General features: G+C 36.5%; 4 protein-coding genes across 5 annotated transcripts; 1 reads left to right on the plus strand and 3 right to left on the minus strand.

The window, feature by feature from the left end:
- Positions 1-1,675: 1,675 nt before the first annotated feature.
- On the minus strand, positions 1,676-15,320 carry LOC128872146 (uncharacterized). Of its 2 annotated transcripts, none has more exons than XM_054114550.1 (6): positions 14,960-15,320; positions 8,225-8,935; positions 5,867-6,134; positions 5,223-5,324; positions 2,697-3,530; positions 1,676-2,186 (listed from the first exon to the last, which is right to left on the minus strand). In XM_054114550.1, exons 2-5 carry the CDS (start codon positions 8,714-8,716, stop codon positions 2,716-2,718), a joined length of 1,677 nt encoding a protein of 558 aa, XP_053970525.1. In that variant the 5' UTR covers positions 8,717-8,935; positions 14,960-15,320; the 3' UTR covers positions 1,676-2,186; positions 2,697-2,715. The 2 variants fall into 2 exon arrangements, with proteins under 2 accessions (XP_053970525.1, XP_053970526.1); XM_054114551.1 differs by having other exon boundaries at positions 2,697-3,515; positions 14,960-15,315.
- A 1,084-nt stretch (positions 15,321-16,404) lies between these two features.
- Positions 16,405-21,123, minus strand: LOC128885162 (protein spaetzle). Its single transcript, XM_054139027.1, has 6 exons — positions 20,019-21,123; positions 19,176-19,257; positions 18,873-19,000; positions 18,302-18,361; positions 18,043-18,146; positions 16,405-17,538 (listed from the first exon to the last, which is right to left on the minus strand). The coding sequence occupies exons 1-6, from the start codon at positions 20,049-20,051 to the stop codon at positions 17,337-17,339; spliced, it is 609 nt and encodes a 202-aa protein (XP_053995002.1). The 5' UTR covers positions 20,052-21,123; the 3' UTR covers positions 16,405-17,336.
- A 145-nt stretch (positions 21,124-21,268) lies between these two features.
- On the plus strand, positions 21,269-22,919 carry LOC128885163 (PEST proteolytic signal-containing nuclear protein-like). The gene is made up of 3 exons (XM_054139028.1): positions 21,269-21,399; positions 21,975-22,174; positions 22,247-22,919. Exons 1-3 carry the CDS (start codon positions 21,363-21,365, stop codon positions 22,487-22,489), a joined length of 480 nt encoding a protein of 159 aa, XP_053995003.1. The 5' UTR covers positions 21,269-21,362; the 3' UTR covers positions 22,490-22,919.
- Positions 22,916-24,116, minus strand: LOC128885164 (40S ribosomal protein S26). The gene is made up of 3 exons (XM_054139030.1): positions 23,980-24,116; positions 23,130-23,438; positions 22,916-22,993 (listed from the first exon to the last, which is right to left on the minus strand). The coding sequence occupies exons 1-3, from the start codon at positions 23,980-23,982 to the stop codon at positions 22,961-22,963; spliced, it is 345 nt and encodes a 114-aa protein (XP_053995005.1). The 5' UTR covers positions 23,983-24,116; the 3' UTR covers positions 22,916-22,960.
- Between the last annotated feature and the right edge of the window lie 620 nt (positions 24,117-24,736).

The following is a 24,736-nucleotide window of genomic DNA, read 5'->3' on the forward strand; positions in this document are numbered from 1 at the left end:
ATAGTGGCGATAGTTCCTTCGTGGGTGGAAGCATCGAGATGTCAATTTTGTTCTTTTAATGTAGGAAATTCTAGTATTTTACGAGAAAATTCGTAATTAATTTTCCTGATACTCTTCGTTACAATTTTTTCTCGCACGTAGAGTAAAAATTGTGATCGCAGATGACAAACAATTACTTTGTTGTTCAACGTTCGTCCTCTAGAGAAGGATTGCGGTTACCTTTCGGGTGCGTACGTGGACAGAACAGGTATCATTTAGGTTTTAAAGTTCATCGTACCCTCTGTGATACTTGATGGAAGGAGATCGAGGCAGGACGTTGCTCCGAACGATTTATTTCGTGGATGTCTTTTATCGTACTTTGAAGTCGCTTAATGATCGTAGTTTATCTCGGCAGAAACAGCAACAAAGTATACTTCCTATAATCACCGCGATATCGATCTTCAATTTCTTTCTGCATAATCGTGATACATTTTCTGTTTCATGTGTAATTTGATTCGAAAGTGGACAATATACTGGACTACAAGCACGGAAATAGAAAGTTTAAAATAAAGGAAAATGATTTATGAGCAAAATTTAATATAAAACAGGACATAGCTAAGCGAAAGATACGCCAAGTCATTTATCAAGCGAGTCCATCGAACGTAACGGCAATAAATAAGAAGTCACGGTAATAATAATCAAAAAATTTTATTTATAAGCTTGATAACGAATAATAGTATGAAATTCGCTTACTAATGTTAATTTGATTTTAATGATACTATATCCTTAAATCGCAAAAGATAGTACAAATATTATAAAATCTACAATAATAACGAATTCGAATAAACATTAGAAAAGAGAGGAGAGAATAAAGTAATTATTCGTATTTTTATGGCCTTTTTCGTTGCGTAGTGATCGACATCGACACCGCGAAAAAAACTCGTTTGCTCTTATGTACAAGATAAACATTTAACAATTTCCATCCGTTACATTTGCGGTAGACGATGACGATCAGCAATTGATATCCCGTTCCCTTTTCAATCGTTGGTTGCAACCCAGGCACAACAATAATAACTTACAATCAAAATTACGCAAAAATACTATACAAGCATATTTTCAATACAATATTTATCACAACGGAAACACAAACACATTACATATTTTCTACTCTATCTTGACTCGCGGATCGACTCGTAATTGTCCAACGTTCGTCGCTCGTTTGCATTTCGAACCGCTTTCTTTTCGCGAATAACTCCGCGAAGATACATCCGTGAATAACGGATTCATCTGTGAAATCTTGCGGTCCTCTTTTGTCGACTAGGTAAACGCCGAAAACACAATTCGAACACGCACACGTACTGCACAAGACTATAAAAGTTGCCCCTGAGTGATGTTCGCCACGTTGGAGAAATCCAGGCTTTCAGCCAGATAATGCATTTTCGTGATAGTAATACTATCAAGAGGTACACAGTTGGACAATCGAGTAGTAGACTCGAGTTTATGAGTTTCTCTTCATCGAACCACTAATTTTTCAAACATTCCTTTACACTGTTGGAAAGAACAGTTCATAAAGAAGTTAAATGGAAAAGCTTTTCATAATGCTTGAAACTTGAAACTTCCACACTTTCAATGCTTGAAACTTGAAAATTAATCCTGTTATTTCAGGATTAATTTTCAAGTTCAAGTATTCAAGTAATCCTGAAATAACAGGATTAATTTTCAAGTATTGAAAAATAATTACAACCATCGACGGCTCTACTGGTTAGTTAGTTATTTTTTCAATACGTTTATGAATTGTACTTTTACCCAGTGTAAAAGTATTCAAACAAATGTACAGTTCTACCAAACGAAAATTCTAAAATCTAGCCTCTAGCTCGACGGACCAAATATGTACCGCCATTTATACAGTTAACGTGATACAACATTTAGATTGACAGTGAAGTGACCTTTTTCAAAAATACCGATCACTGAATCTACACTCCATTCCGGGACATTCTTCTTAGATGTTCAGTAAATGTAACATTGTGTCGTACATAAGCTCCTTATTGGTAGTCCCCGCGTAAAATTCTGCTAACTTAGCGCAGGAAAACGACACTTTCCTCGCGTTTCTCGCAGTTACCTGGAATCTCCATTTCTGATACGAATTCAGAGTCGCTTGTGCTCTCTGAATCCACACACAGAGGAGTAGATCGGGTTTGAATAGACCACTGCAACAGACAATACTTTCGATCAAAAAACAGAAGATTAAAAAATACTTTCTTCATTATTATCAAAGATATCTTTCTATTACTGCCATAAACTCTAACAATTTATATTTATATTACATTTAACTGCAAGTGATAAATTTGACCCGGAATTTGTGATTATGCTATGTCTTGTTTAGGGATCATACATACTATGACTGATTTGTCCAACTTACGTAACGAGCTATAATATACACAAGTCCTGCAAAGAGTAGCATACTTGAGCTTTAGAAAGACTAGTAGTGCGGTACCGTGGCACCAGGTACGTCAAAGAAGACATTAAGACAGTCTCGTTCGTAGAGAACTCTTGCAAAGCGACGAAAAGCAGAAAGAGAGAACAGTGCAAAAAGTGACATATATACAATGTTTTTGTTTAAATTGCCAAGAATCGCAAAAAAATGCGTACGAATCCAGCGAAACGACGATTTAAAAGATTTTACACGAACTAGGGCAAAGGTCGACTAATCCAATTACCTGCGGTCAGTCGTTTAAATTACACCCGATGCAGTTGCATACGGTGCGGAACATCGACGATGGATCTCCTCTTGCTGGCGGTATTTCTTCTCCGATAGACGCCGTGCGTATTGAAACCAGCTACGGGCTGAAGCAGTCCTGGACTTGGCCAGTGAGGCGCCGAGTAAGGACTCAGCAAGGGTATCTTCAAAGGTCCTTGCAACGCAGCGCCAGGATAAGCGTTCAAAGACGAATCGTGAAAGTTTGGGTGCGACTGGAGTTTTGGAAGATCGTAGTCGACTCCGTGATTTGCCGTCGATATTTTGAACGCTTCTAACTCGGGATCCATCCCGATCGAGAAGCTCGAATACACGGATAGATCGTTCATAGAGTTGTCCCCGCCAGGTAAATCGAAACTGCCTTTGGTGGGAAGCTTGTACCGAATGTGTATCGGTGGATATTCGAGGCTCTGTTGAATCGTGAACGGGCCATGGTGACCTAGAGGAGGACCAGAAGCCAGAGGAGGATACGCTGGATAATCCGGTATTGTTTTGTCATCGTCCAACGTCTGATGATGGATGGGAGCGTCGTAGCTCGATGGCGGATGATCGGGAGGATGGTTATGGGTCACCGCCTCGTAATTAGGCTTCTGATAGATGTCTATACTCCCCTTCAGGGTGTGTTTGATGTCTTTGTTCACTTCTGGCGGTGGTCCGTGGTAATTGTTCTCCGCGTTCGTCCCATGAGGTTTTCGAGGGTCCACGTCCGTGTGATCGTTGTGTTTCTTGTGATCGACCGGTTTCATCTGTTTCACGATCAGCAGGCCCGCTTGGTCATCGTCTGTAAACGTGACGTCTGTCAGTCGGGTCTCAATGGTAAACCCTTCGTTTCTTGGGATTGCTATCTAGTCTAAGAATTAGTGATACTGGTGATTGGTGTATACGAATTCGGAAAATATCTAACGTTTTATCCAAGGCGATTGTTTAGGGTAATTTTGTGTCTTATTTTAGAAAGTTAATAATAATCGTTGTAGGTTACATTAATATTTTCATGTTATTGCATTCATAATTATTTGAAACGATGTATCGATTTCGTCCTATGTAGTTTAATTTTGTTTATTGTCCGAGTTAATTTAAGATTCAACGATCTGCGCGGCAGGCATAATACAGGCATAATGCAGCTTCCATGTTTCTGTCTATCGTATTAAATGTTCTAAACATATCTACCCTAAAGAACGTCTATAACTTAAGTCGAAATGTCCACTTGGATAAAACGTTAGAACTAACTTCTGAAGCATGAAATTATGTAAATTGCAACGAGCTGAGATTATCTCGGACGACCATTGTTGTAAAGTACAATACTGCAATCACCTTGTTAGACCTTACCAAAATATAGATCTTAACCAAAAATCGTGAAATGAAAGATTAGTATGTTTAGTATCGTATCGTTTGCCTGCCTTAGAAAGCGAACGCATTAGGACGAGCATGGGACAAAAGACGGGAATAAGTTCCAGTTTCTAAGGTTCAATTACTTTCTTGCATTGTTTACAGAGAGAGACAATCACTGATTACCACATTACGCACACTGATACATTTAATAATGTATCAATTGCAACACACCATTCCACGCACATTTAAGCACGCACTGCTTACACATTTCCATTGGTAGAAGAAAGAATAGATCGTTTATTGCACACAGAGATCAAAATGTTATGCTCGTCTTGTATAAACGAGAGATATCTTTGTAGTCGTTACGAACATTTAGGTTCTCTTCAGAAATAAGCAACTGAACATTTTTAAGTAATTACCTTTAGGTCCATATTCCAAGTTATTTATTTCCGAAGAGGACCCACAAAAAAGTAAAGTTTCAATTGCCCTGCGAAGACTGTTAAAATATTTATCGAATACAATACGTTGCACAAACGTTTGCAATCCGCGGAATAGATCACACAAGAGCGAAAGTGGATTAAAACGTAGCCCGAATTTCAAGAATAATGAGAGACTCTCACGGAAGCGATTCGACGCGCGCAAAGAAGAATAAGGCATTCATCGCAGAGACGTGCAATTCAGAGATCTAGTCGTTCGAATAATCGTTCGAGAAGAGCCTCGCGCAACTAAAGCGGAACCGAAGTTCAAAGAACCGAAATAGAATAATCGCTACCAGAATTCAAGATGCCATTACGGAATGCACGAGTCGGCTACCAGACCCCGCTCGATCGCTTTATACAGAGGAAAGTTCCGGAGATTAGAATCTGGTTTGAAAGCGAAGGCGGTTCTTACTTTCTTTATTTCAAAACGTGCGACAGACTCCTCCGAGATTCCGCCCTTCTCACCGAATTTTTTTTTTTTTTCAAGCAAACGCCAATCGATGCCGTCACACGTTCGAATCAAGGGCTGTTATTTATTCTCGCATGCATGCCACGCTAACGACGTAATTGACCACCGTGAATGTAATTCCTACGAATTAAGCTTTTAGGTGTGTGCAGGTTGGATGTATTAGCAGCAGTGCGTGGCAATAAACACGCCTCGTAATTATAGAAAGTCTTACCGTTCGAGGGCGATTCGTAATTCGCGTTTCCATGGTACTCTTCGCTCGGCTCGCTATATTCCTCGACGCCAGGCGGTGGTCCGTCGTAGGATTCGTGGTGACCTATCGTTTCATTGCGAAATTAGTTTGGGAATGTATAACTATAAAGTACGTACGGTAATATACAATGTAAACATACGAGGGCGCATGATTGGTAACCGAATGGCAGCCTGGTTTATTTGGCATTAGAGCAATTCTCTTACCTTTCAATCTTCAATTTACTCCTATTTATTCAAAGTGTATGTTGTACAGTGATTCTTCAGGTAAAAAAAAAAAAAAATAGATTGAAATGGTTAAAGAACTCGATCTTTCTCTCCTGATCTCGAACATCTCCAGTAACAACAGACAAGAGCATTGCTCTGACACCAAATACACTTGCATTTATATCGAGTTATCAACCACTTTTGCGTATTTCAATACTCGGAGCAAGCAAGACTAGCGGAGAAAACACTGTGTTTTTTCACGATAATTCATAGTAATCGTACTGGAAAGATTTGTAACAAAAAGGGGATACACGACGCGATGTGGTCGATGAAAAAATATACAGTCGTACAGATTGTCGAAATGAAAGAATATTTCTTGCGTTCGTGTTTTTGAATACTTACCAGTTTCCGGCGGATGATCGTAAGCATAACCATGGTGAGGCGGTTGCGGAGGGTATGCGGCATTCTTCGCGATAGTCCGCCCCAAAGATGTGATCGCATCCCCCGTCGTAATAATCATTTTGCTTTTCGACGAAATAAGGTAACCACTTCCCTTGATAAGCTGACCTTTCAAAGCAATCACACCGCCACTTATGGCTTTTACCGCTTGCATTAATGTGCTAATGATCGCCTTTTTGAAGTCCCAAACGTCGAACGCCTTATCGCCGTACTATTATAGAAAAATTCGATTAACCAATACCACGCGTGTGCAAATCAATAGAAATTGCGATTTTAATCTACACTTTATTGAATATTATGAATTGCTCCATACAGCATTGATTATTATAAAGAGGCTTTATTCTAATATATATTTATGTCTTAGAAGTAATTGTGCGTCATCTGTCCCCATTCTTCGCGTAGCTGGCATTTGATTCATACATAACGGCGCCAGTGCAAAAGTTTCAATTGATTCCTATCGAAAGTGTGATATAAACGGTAATTTCAGTTTTCTTATTCGGTATTATTTTCTTTCGTCGCCGTATCAACGTTTCATAAGATCCAGATTCCGTCCAGGTTTGAACTAGGATGGCAGTATATAACGATTAACCTGTTTCACTCGACGATTAAACATTAATGATTAGTTAATCACTTGAATAATCGTGACATCGAGTTATGTTCATTCGGATAATCCTTACCACTGAACTAATTCGACTGGATCTTACGACAGGTGTAAAAAGTACCGTTTTCATTGCGATCGCGTAAAACGTTACTATCGCATTGAATGACACGTCATTGTTGTTCTCTTTTTTTATACCTTTTCTTATTTGTTGTGAAAACCTTGCTCCGCCAGCGTTTAAATAAGAGGCGCTCCGTGACGAAAACCAGCTTAGATTTCCCTCCTTAATTGCAACCTCGACGACCCACATAATAGTTTTCTTTCGTGCGGTTAATATTGATATATCATTTGTACTACGATCCTACGTAAACTACACTATTCTAGGATTCTTCCTTCGCTAAAGGTAAATAGTTATCGAATTTTAATTCGTTAGTTCGTTCAGATAATTCCAAAACTGCGTCTATACATTAATCGCGGGAACTTCTGACGTTTCGAAGAAGTTATATAAATATTAGTATCGATTCGTATTACACGCGTTAAAATATAAAACTCTTCGCGTCCGCGAATTGACTTTCATTCGCAGAAGGTTGCATTAACATTTTCTATGGATGAAATCTTATCGATATCAGCGTTCCCAATCGTTGCTCGTTTTCGCGCGTTCAGACTTCCGTCGACAAGTAAAATTAATACATTCTATAATCTCGACAACAAAGCACAAGCTGCGCTTTTGTCTGTTGCTGTGCAACAAGAAGTTCCCCGTATAGATCACCGCCTTTCGTCTCGCCAAAAAATATCGAGAACCTTTCGCTACTCGTTACAGTGTTTCTCAAACTTCATCTAGACTAAGAGAATACGCAGACGTAGAATTATTGAAGTAGAAGTAAATTATTGTTCTTTAATATGTTTTTAAGCTGTTTTATGGAAACTTGTATATATGTACGGAAAATTATTCCTTATTTAAATTTCTTTTACGTTATCTATTAAGGCGATATACGAATTTAGCTGTCTTGTATGTGGCTTTTTAGAATTTGTTTACAAGTGTACTTAATAATACAATAATTCCTGTTATTGTACATTATTCAATCGTGACATTTAGTTTGCCCGTGTCTTCTAGTAAAGAAAACTATATGAAAATCTTTCCTATTTCGTTACAATACGTTTAAATCTTTTTTTCACGGTGTATAGCCACGATCAGGGACACTCTCTGATTTTGATAAAACTTTGCAGGTTTGTAGTTTGGCCAAAAATAACGTCAGATATTTCTTTTTTATTTCTAAATAAATTCCGTATCGTTTTTGGCGGAAAATAGTCATTCTTGTTACGTATACAAAATTAACATTATCTATTGCTTACAATGCAATTCATAGTGGTAATCTTCAGCTAATTGTAAATTTAAACTAAAAACTCCTCAAGGTGTATCCTTTCCTTAAAGAATTATAAAAACATAAGCAGCGCAAGATTGTCTGTAGCAATTTATTCATTTCATTCCTATCGAAACTCTATAAAGAACATTTTGAGATAAATACATATCCCATTCGACTCTTCTTACAAACCTGCAAAGATATCCTTTACGAGCGCCATCTTTGCGGATCACAGTTTGAGAAACACTGATCAGAAACCTAATCGAACCGATGTGCTCTGCTCGAGCCCGTTGTCGTCGCACGTAAAGTAGCCTCAAGTTTTGCGAATAATTACATAGTTACCGAATAAACTTGTCCATATTCTGGCTTGTTCTGGTTACCCGAAGAAGCCGAGCTCGATGAGGAACTCGCGTCCGACGCACTCGAAGCTGAGATCGAGGACGAACCTTTCGATGCACTGCTCGATGCACTGACGATACCGCCAATTATACCTTTGGCTATACCGCCAATCAAGCTCCCCGATCCCTTTATAATCGATCCAGAATCGGATCCAGACGACTGGGGTGGCCCGTACTGTCCATCGGTGGGCTCCGGCCCGTATCCTCCGTATTCCTCCGGCGGTTGTCCTCCACCAGGTGGTGCCTCGTATCCGTACCCCTCGTATCCGTCACGTTTCGTCCCGTAACCACCCTTGGACCTCTTTCTCCTCTCCTGCATCAGCGCCATGTACTTGGGGTTCGCCAGCAGTTCGATCACCGCTTCGCTTCCGCCCATTCGTTTCGCGATGTCCTTCTGTAAGTTCTCGGGCAGGATCTGATAGATCTCGAAGGCCATCTGCCGCTCTTGGAGCTCCGTCTTGGGATCCTTCGCCCCGGTCTCGAGGAACTGCCATTGCTCGTCGGACGCACCTTGGTCCGACGAAGACCTCCTGTACGGCGCCAAGCGTTCCAATTGCGCTGACGCGCGTGCCAACAGATCTTTCTCACCTGATTCCGTGCTCTCCGACGAGACGACGACGATCGAATAGCAGGCCAGTGCAAACAGTTGCGCCAACTGAAACCCATCGATATGCCGTCAGGGTAATTTCGCGTTCAGCCGATCACTATTTGCAATCGGAAGTAGGAATTTTGATGGAATTTAAATACGACGTAGTCCGCGTGACGCGTAATTGGGAGGAGTTTAAGTTATGCTGTGGTTTGATCTGTTGAGGAAGTACAGGGCAGTGGAAGAGAGGTGTGCAAATAAAGTTTTGTCATCGAAACTACCGACCGTATCGAGTTGTCTTGTTTCTATTCTCATCAAGGATTGGCCTTTTGAACTAAAGTAGTTCAATCGTAAAGTCGTTTTCGCGTTGAAAACGTTATGAACGGGTTTACTTTGCACCATCTGCTTTTAAAGGTCGAGAACGAATTGCACGAATCCTTTTGTTTATCATTGCTGTTAAAGTAAATCGACTAATACCACCTAGACTAGGAGTCGGTGTACCGTGTACGTGTGATTATCTTTTGTTCCTTCCTTCTGTGTGCACGTCTTACAATTAGCTAAAAGCCACGTCTTTTGTGTTTTACCTTTTGTATTTCCAAACTTTTCATTTTGTCTAATATATCGAGTGTATTTGATAGCATCAGCTTTGTTTTCTTTCGGTATTTTCCAACAATTTCCCTTAAAAAATCTCTCCACAAGCCAGGCATCGAAAGAAACTTTCAAACAGAACTTTGCAGAACATTAAACTTGAATATAGGAAATAGGAATAATCTCCGATTAAATCGAAGGAGAATGAAATAATAACTCGGAAATCCTAATAAACATCGCTTGGAATCTATTTGTCGCATTTCATAGTATTTCTCAGAGATAATTCCAACCGAGAACCGCTCGTCGTCATGTCTGTGCTCGTTAAGTTATTATCGAAACAAGCTCGATGGCTTATTGATGTCCCCACGGTAATTTCAGTTCCGAAGTGAATTTCATGCGTCCTAACTGTACGGCGATCGATGGTACTTGCCCATGACAAATTAGCTACGACGAAATGTTGTAATATATCCGTGAGTTTGCAAATCAGTCGTGCATGTAGCGTAGGAACGTGAATCCAGCAAGTGGAGCAGTTCTTGGTGAAAGTAACACTAGGACGAGCGCGGTGCAGGGTTCCGCTTTAGAAGATGTCCGTGTGTGTGACCGCAACAAACGGTGATCTTGACAGAAAATTGCTGGTTTCACGAGTGGTATCGAAGGAAAAGGAAAAGAAGAAATTGACGACGACTGGCACATAAAACGATGAAAAACATCTACACGTATTGAAAGTCGATGACACATATATTTAATAAAACGATGAGTGATGGGCAAACAAACAAGTCTATCCGTTCGTTAGCAAGAAAACAAAACTGTATAAACGTGTTCGTTCTGATCTTCGTCTAAACGAATAGCGATATATCTACGAAAACGTAAGGATAATTCAAAGAACATGAGACATATCGAATGCAATTAGCATGGACAAATGTGATCGACGACAAGCTTCAATTTATATTTAATGATGTATTAATATAATAAATACGATGAATAAACTTCTAAGTAAGTAAAGCTAATTTTGTTAGTAATTGAATATATTTAAATATAGAAAGTAACATAGCATAACATTAAATATTGAAATCCAAGAAAGAATAATAATTGGTAATTGTGATAATAATGTTTCTATTATACAATGTAATGTAGTTTAAATATCAGTGTACTGTGACGAATAGAACTACGGATTTTAAGAAATTCCGATTATTTGAAGAATTTCTCATTCGTATACTTTTATTACTTCGGTAACTGGTTCTTCTTCGTGTGTACACTGAAAGTGCAACTAATTTAAACTCGTTCCTCCATACCAGCGGCGCACAAAGTCCGGCTTGTGAAGTATATTTTAAGCAAATTCAAACATCCATGCGGAAGGAACGAAGGCATAATTGTTGGTATAATTAAACAAATTTAACTTAAATTTGTGTGGAAGATTTTCAATTTGAAACACGAATAAGAATATAATCGATTGAACGATAAAAGTCAGAATACTATTATGCAACTTTCTACAATTTTATTCGGGTCAAATTCTATCTAATCTAAAGAAACCTTGTATTCGAGGACTAAAATCAGTTTCATGTACGTTTTTTTATCTCAAGAAGCCAATCGAAGTACGACTACCTTAATAAAATCCTTTTACATAAGTTTGCCAATTACCTAAATTTAAATATATTATTTTATCTTCGTTCTGGTATGTAACTCGGGCTGCTGACAATTTTATTTTATTTCGTTTAGCCTAGTAATGAGAAAGGTTGTGGTCCACTGCTCTATACAATCACTTCACAGATTAAATAGAAATCTCGAATTTAAGTTTCCTCGCGAGAAATCTGTTTAATTGCAGGGGAAAAATATATATCTGGAATCCTAAGAAATTTTCATTCATTACGCACTCAACTGCCCTCGTTTTGTACTGTTATTACTCATAAAAGTGAAAATTGTCTGCGACCGTGTTACTCTCAATTGCTTTTTCGCAAACTGACAGCGTGGAAATAGGCACGCGAAGAAGAAGTAACAAAATTCAACGGTGTGTGGTTTTTAGAACAATTCTTGATACGCTATACAGAATAGACGAAGAAAAACATCATTTCGAGCCATTGTGTACATTATCAACGTTCTTTCGTCGTTAATTTTATCTGCCCTTCTTGTTTATGTAATTTTTTTTCTTTTCCCAGCACATTAGTTTTACATGGAATGATACTTTTTTAAGTGACTTGCGATATAAAATTTCTTTGACGATTAATATTGACACATTTTTACTTCTAATAGATTTTAAAGGTGACTCAATACATATACTTGAAATCTCGTGAATTAAATTAGTTTGCGGTATAGACTGCAGTGATTGGTTTTGGTTGATTAAAATCATTATCAACATATATATATCGACGTAATAAAGCATTATTCGATTGCAAGACAAATACGTTTACTTCTACCGAGCTTACAATCACTTTAAAAATGTTCTTCGTTCTTTTTTCTTTAGACGAGGTTTCATAAATTTCATCTAGGACTCCCTGGAGGTGTAATGCACCACTGTGAGGTTCAATTTATACTCGCGGTCAATCAAGTCATCAAACGCGGTCATCAAACTATTAGTGCAGAGCGTCGAGCTTAATTATTTCCGCATTTTTGGGATAATCGGTTCGCGAAAAGGGAGTTTCCACGGTCGGAGGAAAGTGATCAAAGCGTCCTTGGTCTTGCACTTGATAGAGTCAACGTTCGACCCAGTTACCATACGCTCTTACACGAACCGTTCAGACTTGTACGCTCGTCACGATTTCTAAAAAACGTCAAGCAAGCCGGTAGACAGCAGAAACATCACCCCAACTGAAACTGCGCGATCCTTTCGAAAGAAAGGTATTCCACGAGGTAAATTGAAGAGATCGCTTCCGGTTATCGAGACGGTCCAAGCTGATGACTTTCATCGCTGGCTCAACTTTCTTTGCGCTTTAACGCGTTCGTTGGACCCCTCAAATTCTACTCCGTATGAATTTATTCAAATTAATACCGACTTTCACGAAAATCGCTGCCCGTTTCATTGGCGAATCCACGGAAAGGCGGGAGTGCGGCTTGCTCGTCTCCGCACATCGACTTTCATATAAGGCGATTCGATGATCGCGTAATTTACTCATCAGAAATGGTCAAGATTCCAGATAATAACTATGGAATAACGAATAAAAGATACAAATGATGTTCAATTTGTTAATATTTCGTTCAATGTTGGAGTTTCAGCGAGACAGTTTATTTGAGTATTAAGTGTGCGAATAAATTCCTGAAGTGATTTTTTATTTCTCATCTATTATTTCATTAAAATTTTGCCAATCGTTGATGCATACTTCGATCGGTGTTCAAAATAATAATACATAAAACAAGATATATATCCTTTCGTGTCATTTTGTTCTCCGAAAGAAAAATAACTATTAAAATCATATAACAGACAAAAAATCAGTCATGAATAGAAGAGACGACGTTAACGAAGATGTCGATAATTAAAGACTCGGACACTCCGAAGAAGATACGAGGGAAGAGCATTCTCGTTTGTGAGTCATCCTCCATTGCACTTTTACCTTCGTGCGAAGATCAAGGGGAGTCAGAGTAACGATTTCTCCATTGTTGTGTGTATAAATACCCGCGAGGGTTTACAAACGTGTTTCACTTTCACATGGATGATAAACTCTCGATCAGACCGCAGGAAACGAACCACAGAATGAAACGGCAGCTAGACCCCTATCGATTCTCACGATGGAATGAAATTGACCTTGTAAGACAAGGAAACAGCCGAAAATCTTTAATTACGAAGCAAATTGGAAAGCTGGCGTGCCCGAACCCGATGGATGGAATTTCGACAGGGAATATTGACACTTCACACGTGGACCGTGAGGAATTCTGAGCACAATGGTCTTGGAACGCGTACCTTCATGGTTGACTTTCACGGTAGATCGGTAAAAGGATCACGGCACTCTCACTGAACTCACTGGCCATCGCCAACGAGTATTTCCTCTCTTTATACCGACTCCCACCTTTTTAGTGTTGCAGGTGAATGTCACACGGTGGTCCGAAATCATAAAAACGCGATCGAAAATCAAATTTTCCATCTGTTCGCTAGTCTACAAAATTTCAGCGACACGTATGGATAACCGGTCGTTCAGAATTTTGATATAAGCGTTCGAAATGGGAAAGAATCGTTCATTTCGAAAGGTCCGTGTTTTCTTACGATACTGGCACACTTCGAGTAATTGACTCTTGCTGAAGGATAGGATTGATCGGAGTTGAATGATGTAGTATCGAAGACGGTGTTCTCGGTTATTGATACGCATACGCATTATTCGTGAAATTACATTTTAACATTTCCAAAAATATAATTCAATCTCCAAACATAAGTTCAATTGCTACTGTAAAGGGAGGATTGCTCACAGGTTAAATTCAGATGGGTATTATTTGGAATCTAATTAAAATAACAACGGAAAACTTTTATCTCTTTACTAGAGTTTGTAGGAATTACAGAAAATTCTTTGCTCCCGGTACGTAAACAGCTGATGCCCCTCGAATTTAACAAAATAATTTCGAAAAGTTGAACAGCGGAAACAGTGTATGGTTTATTAGTGAAAGTTGGATCTTTCTACGAGTTGTTTACCTACAGGTATCCTTTTGGAAAATTTCTATTCGTAAAAATGAAAGGAACATAGTAAATAAAGATATTCAATTCGACTCTGGTACATAAGTGCCGATCGTGTACTGAAAATTAATATGTGCAATCTTGATTCGTCCATTAGAGTATGAAACGAAAGAGATGCTATGTCAATATACCGCATTCTTTCGGTGTTTTTTCTTCGTTTACTTTCGTACTTCTTTCCGGGTACAACTTTCGCTTTACATTTATGTATTATTTATTTTGTAATCATCGTGCGTAATGCAATTTTACATTTCTTGCATTTCTGGCGTTCGAAGCATTGAATGAATATTAATTCAGAATATTTTGGTTTGGTCTAGGTACAGACAAGAGAAGTAGAATGTTCGCCACGTTTTATGCTCCTATTTAATGAAAAATAAAGAAATACAAGCCGAATATTATTTTTAGTACTGAATTGGCTGACTTAGGACGTCCTATTCTATTTACGTGGTTTCAGTACTTGCTTGTTTATTCGAAACAATTTGCAGAAAGTTTTAACAATACAGATATTTTCAATTCAAATTGTAAAAATTTGTCTGTTTACAAAATAATAATAATAATAAATAGTAACTAGTATGCCATTCGTGTGTACGTAAATAAATATTTTATAAGTCACGCGAATGTATCATTTGATCTCCAACAAGAACAAAAAGATACTTTATCACCGAATAGTAACTAAATCTATACGATAGCATAAAACGCTCATTTCACGTAAGTGCCTATATTTTACACACGTTTGCATGTGTTTCTATTGTTTATATAGGTGCATAAAGTGCATAAAATCTGTAGCCTAACGGTAACACTTGATCGTCTAATTTCTCCAACTAAGGTTGCATTTAACAGTCATTAATAATAAGTACCTGTTCTTGATTTGCTCTAATTCTTTCCAGTTCGATGCTCGTCTTGAAAAATTGCCAATCGTGTCGTCGGCTTGCTTTCTTCGATTGCACTCTCAGTCATAAGTAGGCTCAACGCGACAAAACTTCGCGACGCAACTCGTTCACGCGCTATTTGCATTATACCAAAATACCTTTCCCTGGGAAGGAAAGAGAAGAGAACAAAGAGACGCGTCTTTCTATCGAAGCTCTTAAGTCGGAGCACGCTAATGAAAGCAACCCAGTGAAATGCAGACATATACTGCGGAATGGCGAACAGCCGGTTTCGTTTGATTCTTATCGAGCGACTCCGTCGTTTTCATATTTTCCCCTCTCTGGTACAGTTGCGGATGGATCGAGCGATTGACAATTCGCTGAAAGTGATATAACGGGGAAGTCCAGTCACACTTCCGTTGACGCACGTAAAAACCAGATTATTGAATGATCGAAATGTGTAGAATTTTTAATTACATCTGAACTTTTCACTTGAGATCACACGTATATCACATGTTTCGTGTTTACTCCGTATTTCTACGATCCAGCACTATTACACGACTGTGTATTCGTACATCCACACGTTGCATCACTAGATTGTCAAAGTTGAAGCATTTATGACAAGTAGATTCCCTCAGGGACTGTAGTTATGTTAAATTGTAGCTACGGGGTTAACGATTCCAAGATACCTGAGCTATAGAGGATGGCCAATGGGCCTCAACAAACATGTAAAGGAATCTAATGTAAGAAGCGAAGAAATGATGTAAAGCATTGTTATGTAAAAAGTTAAGGATGGACGAATAACAATGGATGATTTTGTTAGTTGTGCCACAAACTCTTTTCCTGTGTAAATGTAATCTAAATCGCAGCGTGTCTAACTTTTGTTTTATTCGACGAAGCTTTCCTGTTTTTCTCGACAAACGGTGGCTGATGACAGAGAAAATGAGCGAATACAACAAGCCAACCGACTCAATCTTCCAAGGAAGTAAGAACGGCTCGTAGGAACGAGAAAGTACCTCAGGAAGAGGTTTTAGAGGAAGAAAAGGATTTACTATACTATATGCTTCTGGAATAGTTAATCAGCTACGAGTTCTAAAATTTCCATTTCGTGTACCTGGTAACCTGGACTTGTGACCTTAAAACTATTTCTCTCCAAACAGCATTTTTCGAGATGGCTTATAAAACATGATACTGGTCTACCAAAAAGTTAAACGAAAATGATTAATATTATGTCAAAGACACGACGGTAGAAAATTCTTTTTGGTACGATATACTCGTTGAATCGTAAAAATGTTGCGTCCCGAATATTCTGAATAGAAAGCGAGAAAATCAGACGAATTCTATTATTATTTAAATTCAGTTTAAAGTGTTCTTAATGGATGGAGACCCTTACGTATATTCCCAGCGAAAGTCACGTTTGTGTTCTGTGAGGTAGCGAGATGATTATACCGAACAGTACAACGTATTGTAGGTATAATACGTTCTCATGAATTTGATCGTTTCCTGACTACCCCCATGTATAATTTTCCTATTGTACTATATCCTCCTACGATGGTCATTTCTGTCGTCGTTAGCTTCAACTTAGACATAACGAGGAATTATTCTTCTAACAAAATTGATCAAATTTTAGCTAGTTCGATACTAATAAATCCTAAAAGAATTTTATTAAATTAAACATGCTTACAATTGAAATTTTCAGTAAAATAATTTTACTGAAAATTTTTTTCATGAACCATGTTGTTCGATCCATTTATTTTCTAATAGAAGAATGCTCCAAATTTTTGAATGAAAGTGTATACATAAATTATTAGAGGATGAATTGATTCAAAGAGAGAGAAATCGTTATATAGCGATAAAGCAGTACAAATCGAAACATAAATCGAAGAAGAATAAGAAGTCATGTGAAAGGCACAGCATTAACACGATGCCTACTGTAGATACAAATAAAGATTTCAGTGAAAATTGTAACGACCTCGGTGAGCTACCACTAAGTTGAAAGTAGAATACAATAAAAAGTAATTGTCGATGTAAGAAGATAAACGCTCGTTAAACACAAATTTCTATAAGCATCATAATGGTTGAAGCGAACGTCGGGTGTTCAATTTAATAGAATCGTACACACTTCGTATCTATTTATGTATTTTAAATAATAAGAAAAAAATTGCTTGACAATTACTTTGTTCTGATCGCGTGATCTAAAGTAAACAAGTTAACAAATTTCTTACAATGAATTCATTTCTGAGGACACATTGTTCCGCCTTCAAAATACCAGTACATTCGCATTTCCAAATGTAGCTTAAAATCTATACTCGATATTTAAACAATCCGTAATTATTTACATTCAACAGTGCGCTATTCAATGATTCGGTTAATGTCTGTACGCCTTCAAAAATTTGTCGCCTTGAAATTCGATGTGACAGCAACAACTGGCTGGAAAACGAAAGGTTTCACGACTTATCGAACCATTTTCGGCTACTGCCCAAAGTTGACGGTGAAGGTACTTTTGCCTGCACTTCGTAACGTAGCCTTCGGCGAAGCCCTCGATCACCCTGCATGGCTTGTCTTCGTCGCTGGAAAGTTACAAGTTGCACTTAAACTTGACTGACACGGAACAATAGACAAGATGGTAGCCGGATCAAGCTTTTTAATTTTATGTCGATTGACCATAAGTATAAATATTTTTGTAATGATGGGCTGCAATCAGCTGACCATATAGATATTGCTTTACATCACAATTTTTATATCTTGTCTGCCTGTATATAATACAGGAAGCAGCATGTCGACGAGTTTCGCACACGTGACGCAGGCAGAGAAGACTATGCAAACTTTCACGAAGACCATCACTTTGATTGCAAACGTAATTTCGACGTCAATGCTCGGAAGCGTATATTTATATCTAGAAGTTTTCCGAACAATTTCGTAATAGAAAAATGTCAAGAAATGTAATGTAAAAGTAGTTACTTCTTTAATTATATCCTATGATAGTACGGTATATACGAAATTTCGAAAACGTCAGTCGTAGAAATTTTTGTGAATTTAAAAATTATGATAGGTTGTATTGTAGCGATACTCACATACATGTTTCGACGCGTACACTTTGCGTCCAGTTTTCATGGTTTATGATATATTTCCAATCCTTGTCCTTAGTCAGAGCAATCTTAGGAAATACAATTTGCTCCTGCAACGATAAAGAATGTAATTCATCTGCGGAAAATTGTCTTCGAAAATAAGAACTTCATGGTTATATGATTTTATTTGAAAACATTGAAGGCTTTAAAACTCCTAACTATCATAAATAATATACTTTTTTCACTATATAACGTAACAACTTACCGAAGACACGCAAAGCGGTTGTTCTTCTGGCTCGTCTTCCGGGAGCAAAGGTGTATCTAGCTGTTTGTCAAATACATTCATACAATAGAGAACATATCAATGATTGCTTATAAAATTTAGGTATATATTAGATATATCAAATTACAGCTAATTTGATTTAACATTATGGTATATCATTTCGGTTAATTCATAAATCTGTTAATTAGCGGCAGTAAAAATTGTTTTCGATTAATAGATAACGAGTAGAAACATTGTACAATAGCAGTAAAATCGCTGTTACGTGAATTTAAAATAGCATTCAATTTTTCAATCAACTTAAAAAAAAAAAAAAAAAAGAAAAAACAAATATTAGCTTATGGCCGAAAACGTAGTAAACATCTAGAAAGCATACTTCGTAGGCTTCGTAAAAGAACGTAATTAATAAGAAAGCAGAATTCGTAGCTTCATAAAAAATATACAGATTGTTTTTCATTGTATTAGGTTAGTTAAAAATAATGTCCTGCGATAATATCTAATCAGTATATTCTTTGATGAAGTTTCCTTTGATATAAAAGTTAAGCAAATTACAAACCTCGTCGCCGTTCGTATAGAATCGAATGTAAGGATTATTCTGTAACGCAATTCTTACTAGTTCTGATGGATAATTCGGGATAAATTCGCAGAAAGTTGGATGCTCGCAAATCGGAGATCTATCAGAATCTGAAAAACACCCACGTTAGCGACTCGTACGCCGTTTTATTTGACGAAAAATCATCGAAGCGCAAAAAATATATCGAGAAGAATCAGATGTCAAGACTCGTGGTTTTCAGCGAGCAAATTGTTTCGATATTAATAGTAAAATAATATCTAATGTAATTTGTTGAGTAGAAAGTACCTCGGTCTACCCCCTCGGATGGATTCAGTTTCGTCATAGCAATACTAAATTGTTGACGATGGCCATATGCTTCGTACACCAACTGTAAATAATCGTTTTCGCTGTAGAATCATTTTCAATTCAAATTACTGACAAATTACTCAACTTTCCTCGTCGAAGTGAATTTCTAATACAGGTTTCTAGTCTTTGAAGCACAGGAAATACCGTTCCATTGATGCATTTGTAGTAGGAATTTACAAAGAAAATTTTTAATTATTTCCACGTTAGGAAAAATTGATATTTACATTACACAAGATCGATTTAAAATTTCATTGTCTGCAAAACGCGTGAAATACATTTATTCGTTTTTAAAAATATCGATATTTAAATTTGAAAAATGCTGTACACGCGTTGTTAATTAACTATTGGTATGACGTAAATGCAGTTATTCGAGGGATGGTTGCGGAATAAAGAAACCGTCATGTTACGCATCTCGATCGTTTAGCATCGTTGTTCGCGTTTTAAATTGGTAATAAGGTCATCGAAGATGATATTAACTTGCGATTTAGATCGAAATCGGAACGATAGACACCGACATCTAATCTTATCTATAAATCCCGTAAATACTTAGTTTAATAAGTGTTTATATACATCTTCAAAACTGTCTTTGTTTGATTATTTATTTATTTAATTATTCATCGGTCGTCGCGCATTTTTGAACAAATACGCAACATTTGTATCCATTTCAAATCTTTAAAATTCCATAACTTCAACGCGTGGTATCGACAACTTCAAAGTAACGACACCGAACAGAAAGAAAGAGAAACAAATTGAGATTTAAATTAATTATAACGGATGTCTCACCAGTAATAACGTTCCTTTCAGTAACGCTAGCATGTTTTTTTTCTTTGAATCGTCACACCCACGAATTCGAATCTCACGTTTACTTAAAAAATCGTTCGCAACACCAACAGAAGTAGCATTAAAAAGTATTGTAAAAGCATAAGTTATGTTTCTCGATTATTTTAAAATATTCGCGTGCGGTCGCTATCAACGATCGAGTTCGTTTGCTCGAGCAATTAGACTACTTGTCTGAAATTTGCACTTGTCGGTATGATTTACGTATTTTCTAGGAACACAGTTATTGGGACACTTTCATGGCTTTTCGACGACTGATCTCATCTCCGTAGCTTTATATCAACATTTACAAGGAAAATGAGATTACGCCGATACATATTCGTTTGCCACTATCGCTTTATATGCTTCATTCGATTTCTTCAGAGTTTCCTTGATTGATTCAAGTGACGTAACATTGTTCAGAAATGGGTACAATTTCATTCTAATAATAAATGATGTATAAGACCAACGTGTAGCCATTTATTCGTCATGTTTATCTGACTAATAAGTTCGTTGTACAATAATTCATTTTACAATTAAAATTCCACGTTTTATCTTTTATTTCCTATTTAAAGCATCAGGAATTGACGAATTTTTACTAAATAAGTAATGTCGAAGAAATAGTCTATATAATAAGATAGAGAACAAAATTGACGAATACATGTATCATATATGTATAGTTGCAACTGTAAACGGATATTTGGCACAGTGGAAATACAAAATTATTTTCGTGGACACAATAATGTACTTCACTGGAATTGAATGTTATCGGTTCTCATCATTAATGTCGATTAAATATAGTCATCAGATAAGACTGACTTCTAACGTGACGTCTAGTATCTTGTCTTTGAACAAGTATTTTTATACGGATAAGTACATATAAAAATACGTAAACGAATATTATTAATACTAATCTATTATTGATTGTGCTAGGTCAAATTTCAAACCGTAAATATATGTTCTGTGAAATTTTAATTTGAAATTTTTTAATTCTTTTTACTTCCATCTATGAAAAAAAGCAAGTACGGATAAGAATTAAAGTGCCTATTCCACATAAAAGTAATGTTCGAGACAGTTCAATAGAGAAAGAATTGAATTTTGAAATTTTACGCGTTTTTGAAAATATAAAGGTAACTAGGCAATCGATATTATATAGGGATAAATTAACGGCGTAAAATTCATATACTTACCTCTCCAAATTTCCCTATTTGACGTGGGATAGGATCACCAGAGTGAAGTGAACCGCAGTTACTAACGTTAAATTGCTTCAGGTCGGTCGATTTCGCATTGCGTCCAAAGAAAATCAGAAAAATGTCGAAGAGGAATCCAGGGGACGAATATAGAAAAGGTTTTATTCATTTTATTTATTATCGTATCACTTGTATTAAGTGAAATAACATTTACTTTCTACTGTGTTAAAGCTGTACCGTATTCTATTCACGATTTGTTTTCACTATTGATTTCGTACCTACAGTCTTTAACGTGGAAAAGGCGAATTTTGAATACATAATTTATAGAGTCACAAGCAACGCAAGACAATTGTAAGAGAAAACTGCTTTCGTAGTGTATTTCATTACCTAAATCTCGTTTCTTACTTTTCATGTACCATTTTTGGGTGCACACATCCTACAACCATGTGCCAAAGGATGCATCATATTAGTAAAAACGGAACGAATATTAGTCTTATCTAATAATATTATCAAGTAAATATGCATTGTATGCTGTATTATTCTAAATAATTTTAGAACACGTATATCATACAAGTTTACTTTCGTTCATTCGTCTGCTCCATTTATTTTGAATTTAATTCAGATGGCTAGAATTACAAGGATCTTGTACTAAGCATGCCGCTTATATATTTCCGGTTAAAGAAACAATGTTGTTTAACTTGATCTGAACTTTGCCAGTGTTTGACGTTGTCAGGGTCAAGTGTCTACAGAGCAGAGGACTCCAGGGGGGATGACAGAGGAAGAGATCGTTCTCCAATTAGATCGGACGACCGTTGTGAGACTTCCAGCTACAATCAGACTGATGCAAAGAAGCAAAAGCTGGCATTTGCATTTGGGAAAAAAAGTGGAGCGGAACAAAAGAAGGGCATTCAAATAAAGTTGGGTTCAACATCGGTAAATACATAATGTACAAATAAATTTTCTCGTGCATATATCCTTCTAAAACAATTGAAATATTGGTTTTAGAAACCTACTGTAAAACCAGCACCTGTACAAAGGCCAACGGTAGCATCAGTATTCAATACAGACGAAGAAGATGAACCCGAAGAAATGCCAGCAGAAGCTAGAATGAGGATGCGAAATATTGGTCGAGAAACACCAACATCGGCAGGGCCAAATTCATTTGGTAAAACAAAGCAAGGATTTTGTGACTCTAAAAAAATATTCGAAAAGACGCTCAAAAAAGCAATGGAGGAAGCTAATAAATGACTCCTTCCTTCATCTATCATGCAATTATTGTTAATTGTATATTAATTTTACATGAAATGCAACAATTAATAGCAAGATTCTTGCTACAATTATATGCAAAATATTTTTATGAATTTTATGCATCATATTGGCAAAAACTAGATACAATTTCCATCACGTTTGAATTCAATTGAATACTAGCTACGTGCTATGGCTTTTATTATGTCTGCACTTGAAATGTATTGTTTTGCCGTGTAAATCATAAATAATTATACATATGTAATAAAATTATGCTTTGTAATTTTTACGAATGTTCATTGCCGTCGCGTTAATTTTGAATCATATAATAAAAACGATGAAATGACTTTTTTTTAGATATAGGAAAGTAATAAAATAATTTATCTTGTAACATGTAGAGTATACGATATAAATAAAAAAGAATCCAAGTCGATTTTAATTTTTTTATTTTTACTTAAAATTTACATAGCACAATTATTTTCTGTTTTGCTGTCCTTGACGCAAATCCTAAACAAACAAACAAACATTGAATTAGTTTATTAAAAATTAACTATTGAAAAGAATGAAATGCATTATATTTAACTATTGAATAAAATAGTTAAAATAATGTAACTTCTACATTTATGAAATTTTTAATAATTACCCTTGGGAAATTGCGGACTGGTGGAGTTCTAATGCGACGATTTGCTTTAGATCTATTGCGTACCACTTTAGAGTGAATAGCGCAAGAAACGCAATAATGCAACTTCGCATATAATTTGGGAAGCTGATAGGCAGAATAAAAGCTTGCCTCTGTTATGTCTCTAACAGCAGCTGCTTCCACAATGTTGCGAATAACAAATTTCTTAATCGCTTTATCTTTCGGTACACAACGCGCACAATTTGTACAACGAACAGGATTTACATGGCCACGGCCATGCTTGGCACGTCCACCGTTTCTGCGTTTGCAGGTCTGAAAAATGAAAAAATTAAATTAGTGTTTGTGTGTGAGTGTATGTGTGAAACAATATACATTATTGAATATTTATTGGAAACAAAGTGCAAGTATTAAAATTACTTCTATTCTTGAACATCCCCGCAATGTTTACAAAATTTCTTCGCGAAAGTTATTCACTATTTATTACTTTGTCTGTTACAAATTTTTAGTGCCATTGCATGTGGAGGTTATGATAAGTAATTCAACATTTAATATTTTGTTAAAAATACGAACAGCACATAGTACAATATTATAACCCTGTACACTTTACACGTTATCTTTACACAATTTATAAATTCATATTAAAAAAGAAATATTATATGTATACACGGCGGCAACCACATGGCTCATAATCATTTGATACTTTTGTACTTCACGAATGTCACAATTATCGTGAAACACATAATTTAATATAAAGATTTCGAATTATTTTACAAATAGAACCATCTATTATAAAACTGCACTATGCATAATACAATAAACTAAAGCAATTTTAAACAACAAATAAGAGAGATACCATTTTGTCTCGTTAGTTACAGAAGAAGGATCGGAATACGTTTAATGGCAGTACATCAAAGTTGGTGAGTCAAATCAGTTTACTTCCGTTTATGCACGATGTTAGTATTCAATTTCAAATTGTATTAACACATGTACAGATACATTTCTGAAATATTTCAAGTCATATAGTTTATTTAGATAGTCACTGGTATAATATTACTAACAATTATGTCTTTCAATTTAAAACTATTCGCATATGACTTTCGTAGTTACAGTTTCAACTGGCTAAAAGTATTCAGAAGTATTCTTGTAACTTTGATACCGTAAGAAAGTTGGTTATGGGTTATTTCAAGCTCGATTGTTATTCATCTACGACGAAGATGTATTTATTTCAACAAATATGTTTTAAATTTCCCATTTTTTTCTTTTACAGATTCTTGGTTGAAATCGAGCGCCAGTTACAGCATCGACGCCATGATGGTTGCCGTTCAATTCAAACGAAACTCAAAGTTTGATAATTTTGTACTTTGTTTAAATAAATGTGTTACATATTTATGTGTATTTTTACCATGTTTTACTGTAATTTTGTTCATACTTCGTCTGAATTCTTATCGCTAGTATCGTTCAAATCTGATTTCATTCAGACTCTATAGTGTTGGTTGTCTTTTTTGATGCTGTAGTTTGTGATTTTCCTTTACTACATAAGGGTTGTTGGGTTATTTATGTTTTTTACTTGCAATTTGCTAATAGTTAGTAAAATTTACATACTCTCTAGA

This window comes from Hylaeus volcanicus, chromosome 2, assembly GCF_026283585.1.
Source record: "Hylaeus volcanicus isolate JK05 chromosome 2, UHH_iyHylVolc1.0_haploid, whole genome shotgun sequence".
NCBI lineage: Eukaryota > Metazoa > Arthropoda > Insecta > Hymenoptera > Colletidae > Hylaeus > Hylaeus volcanicus.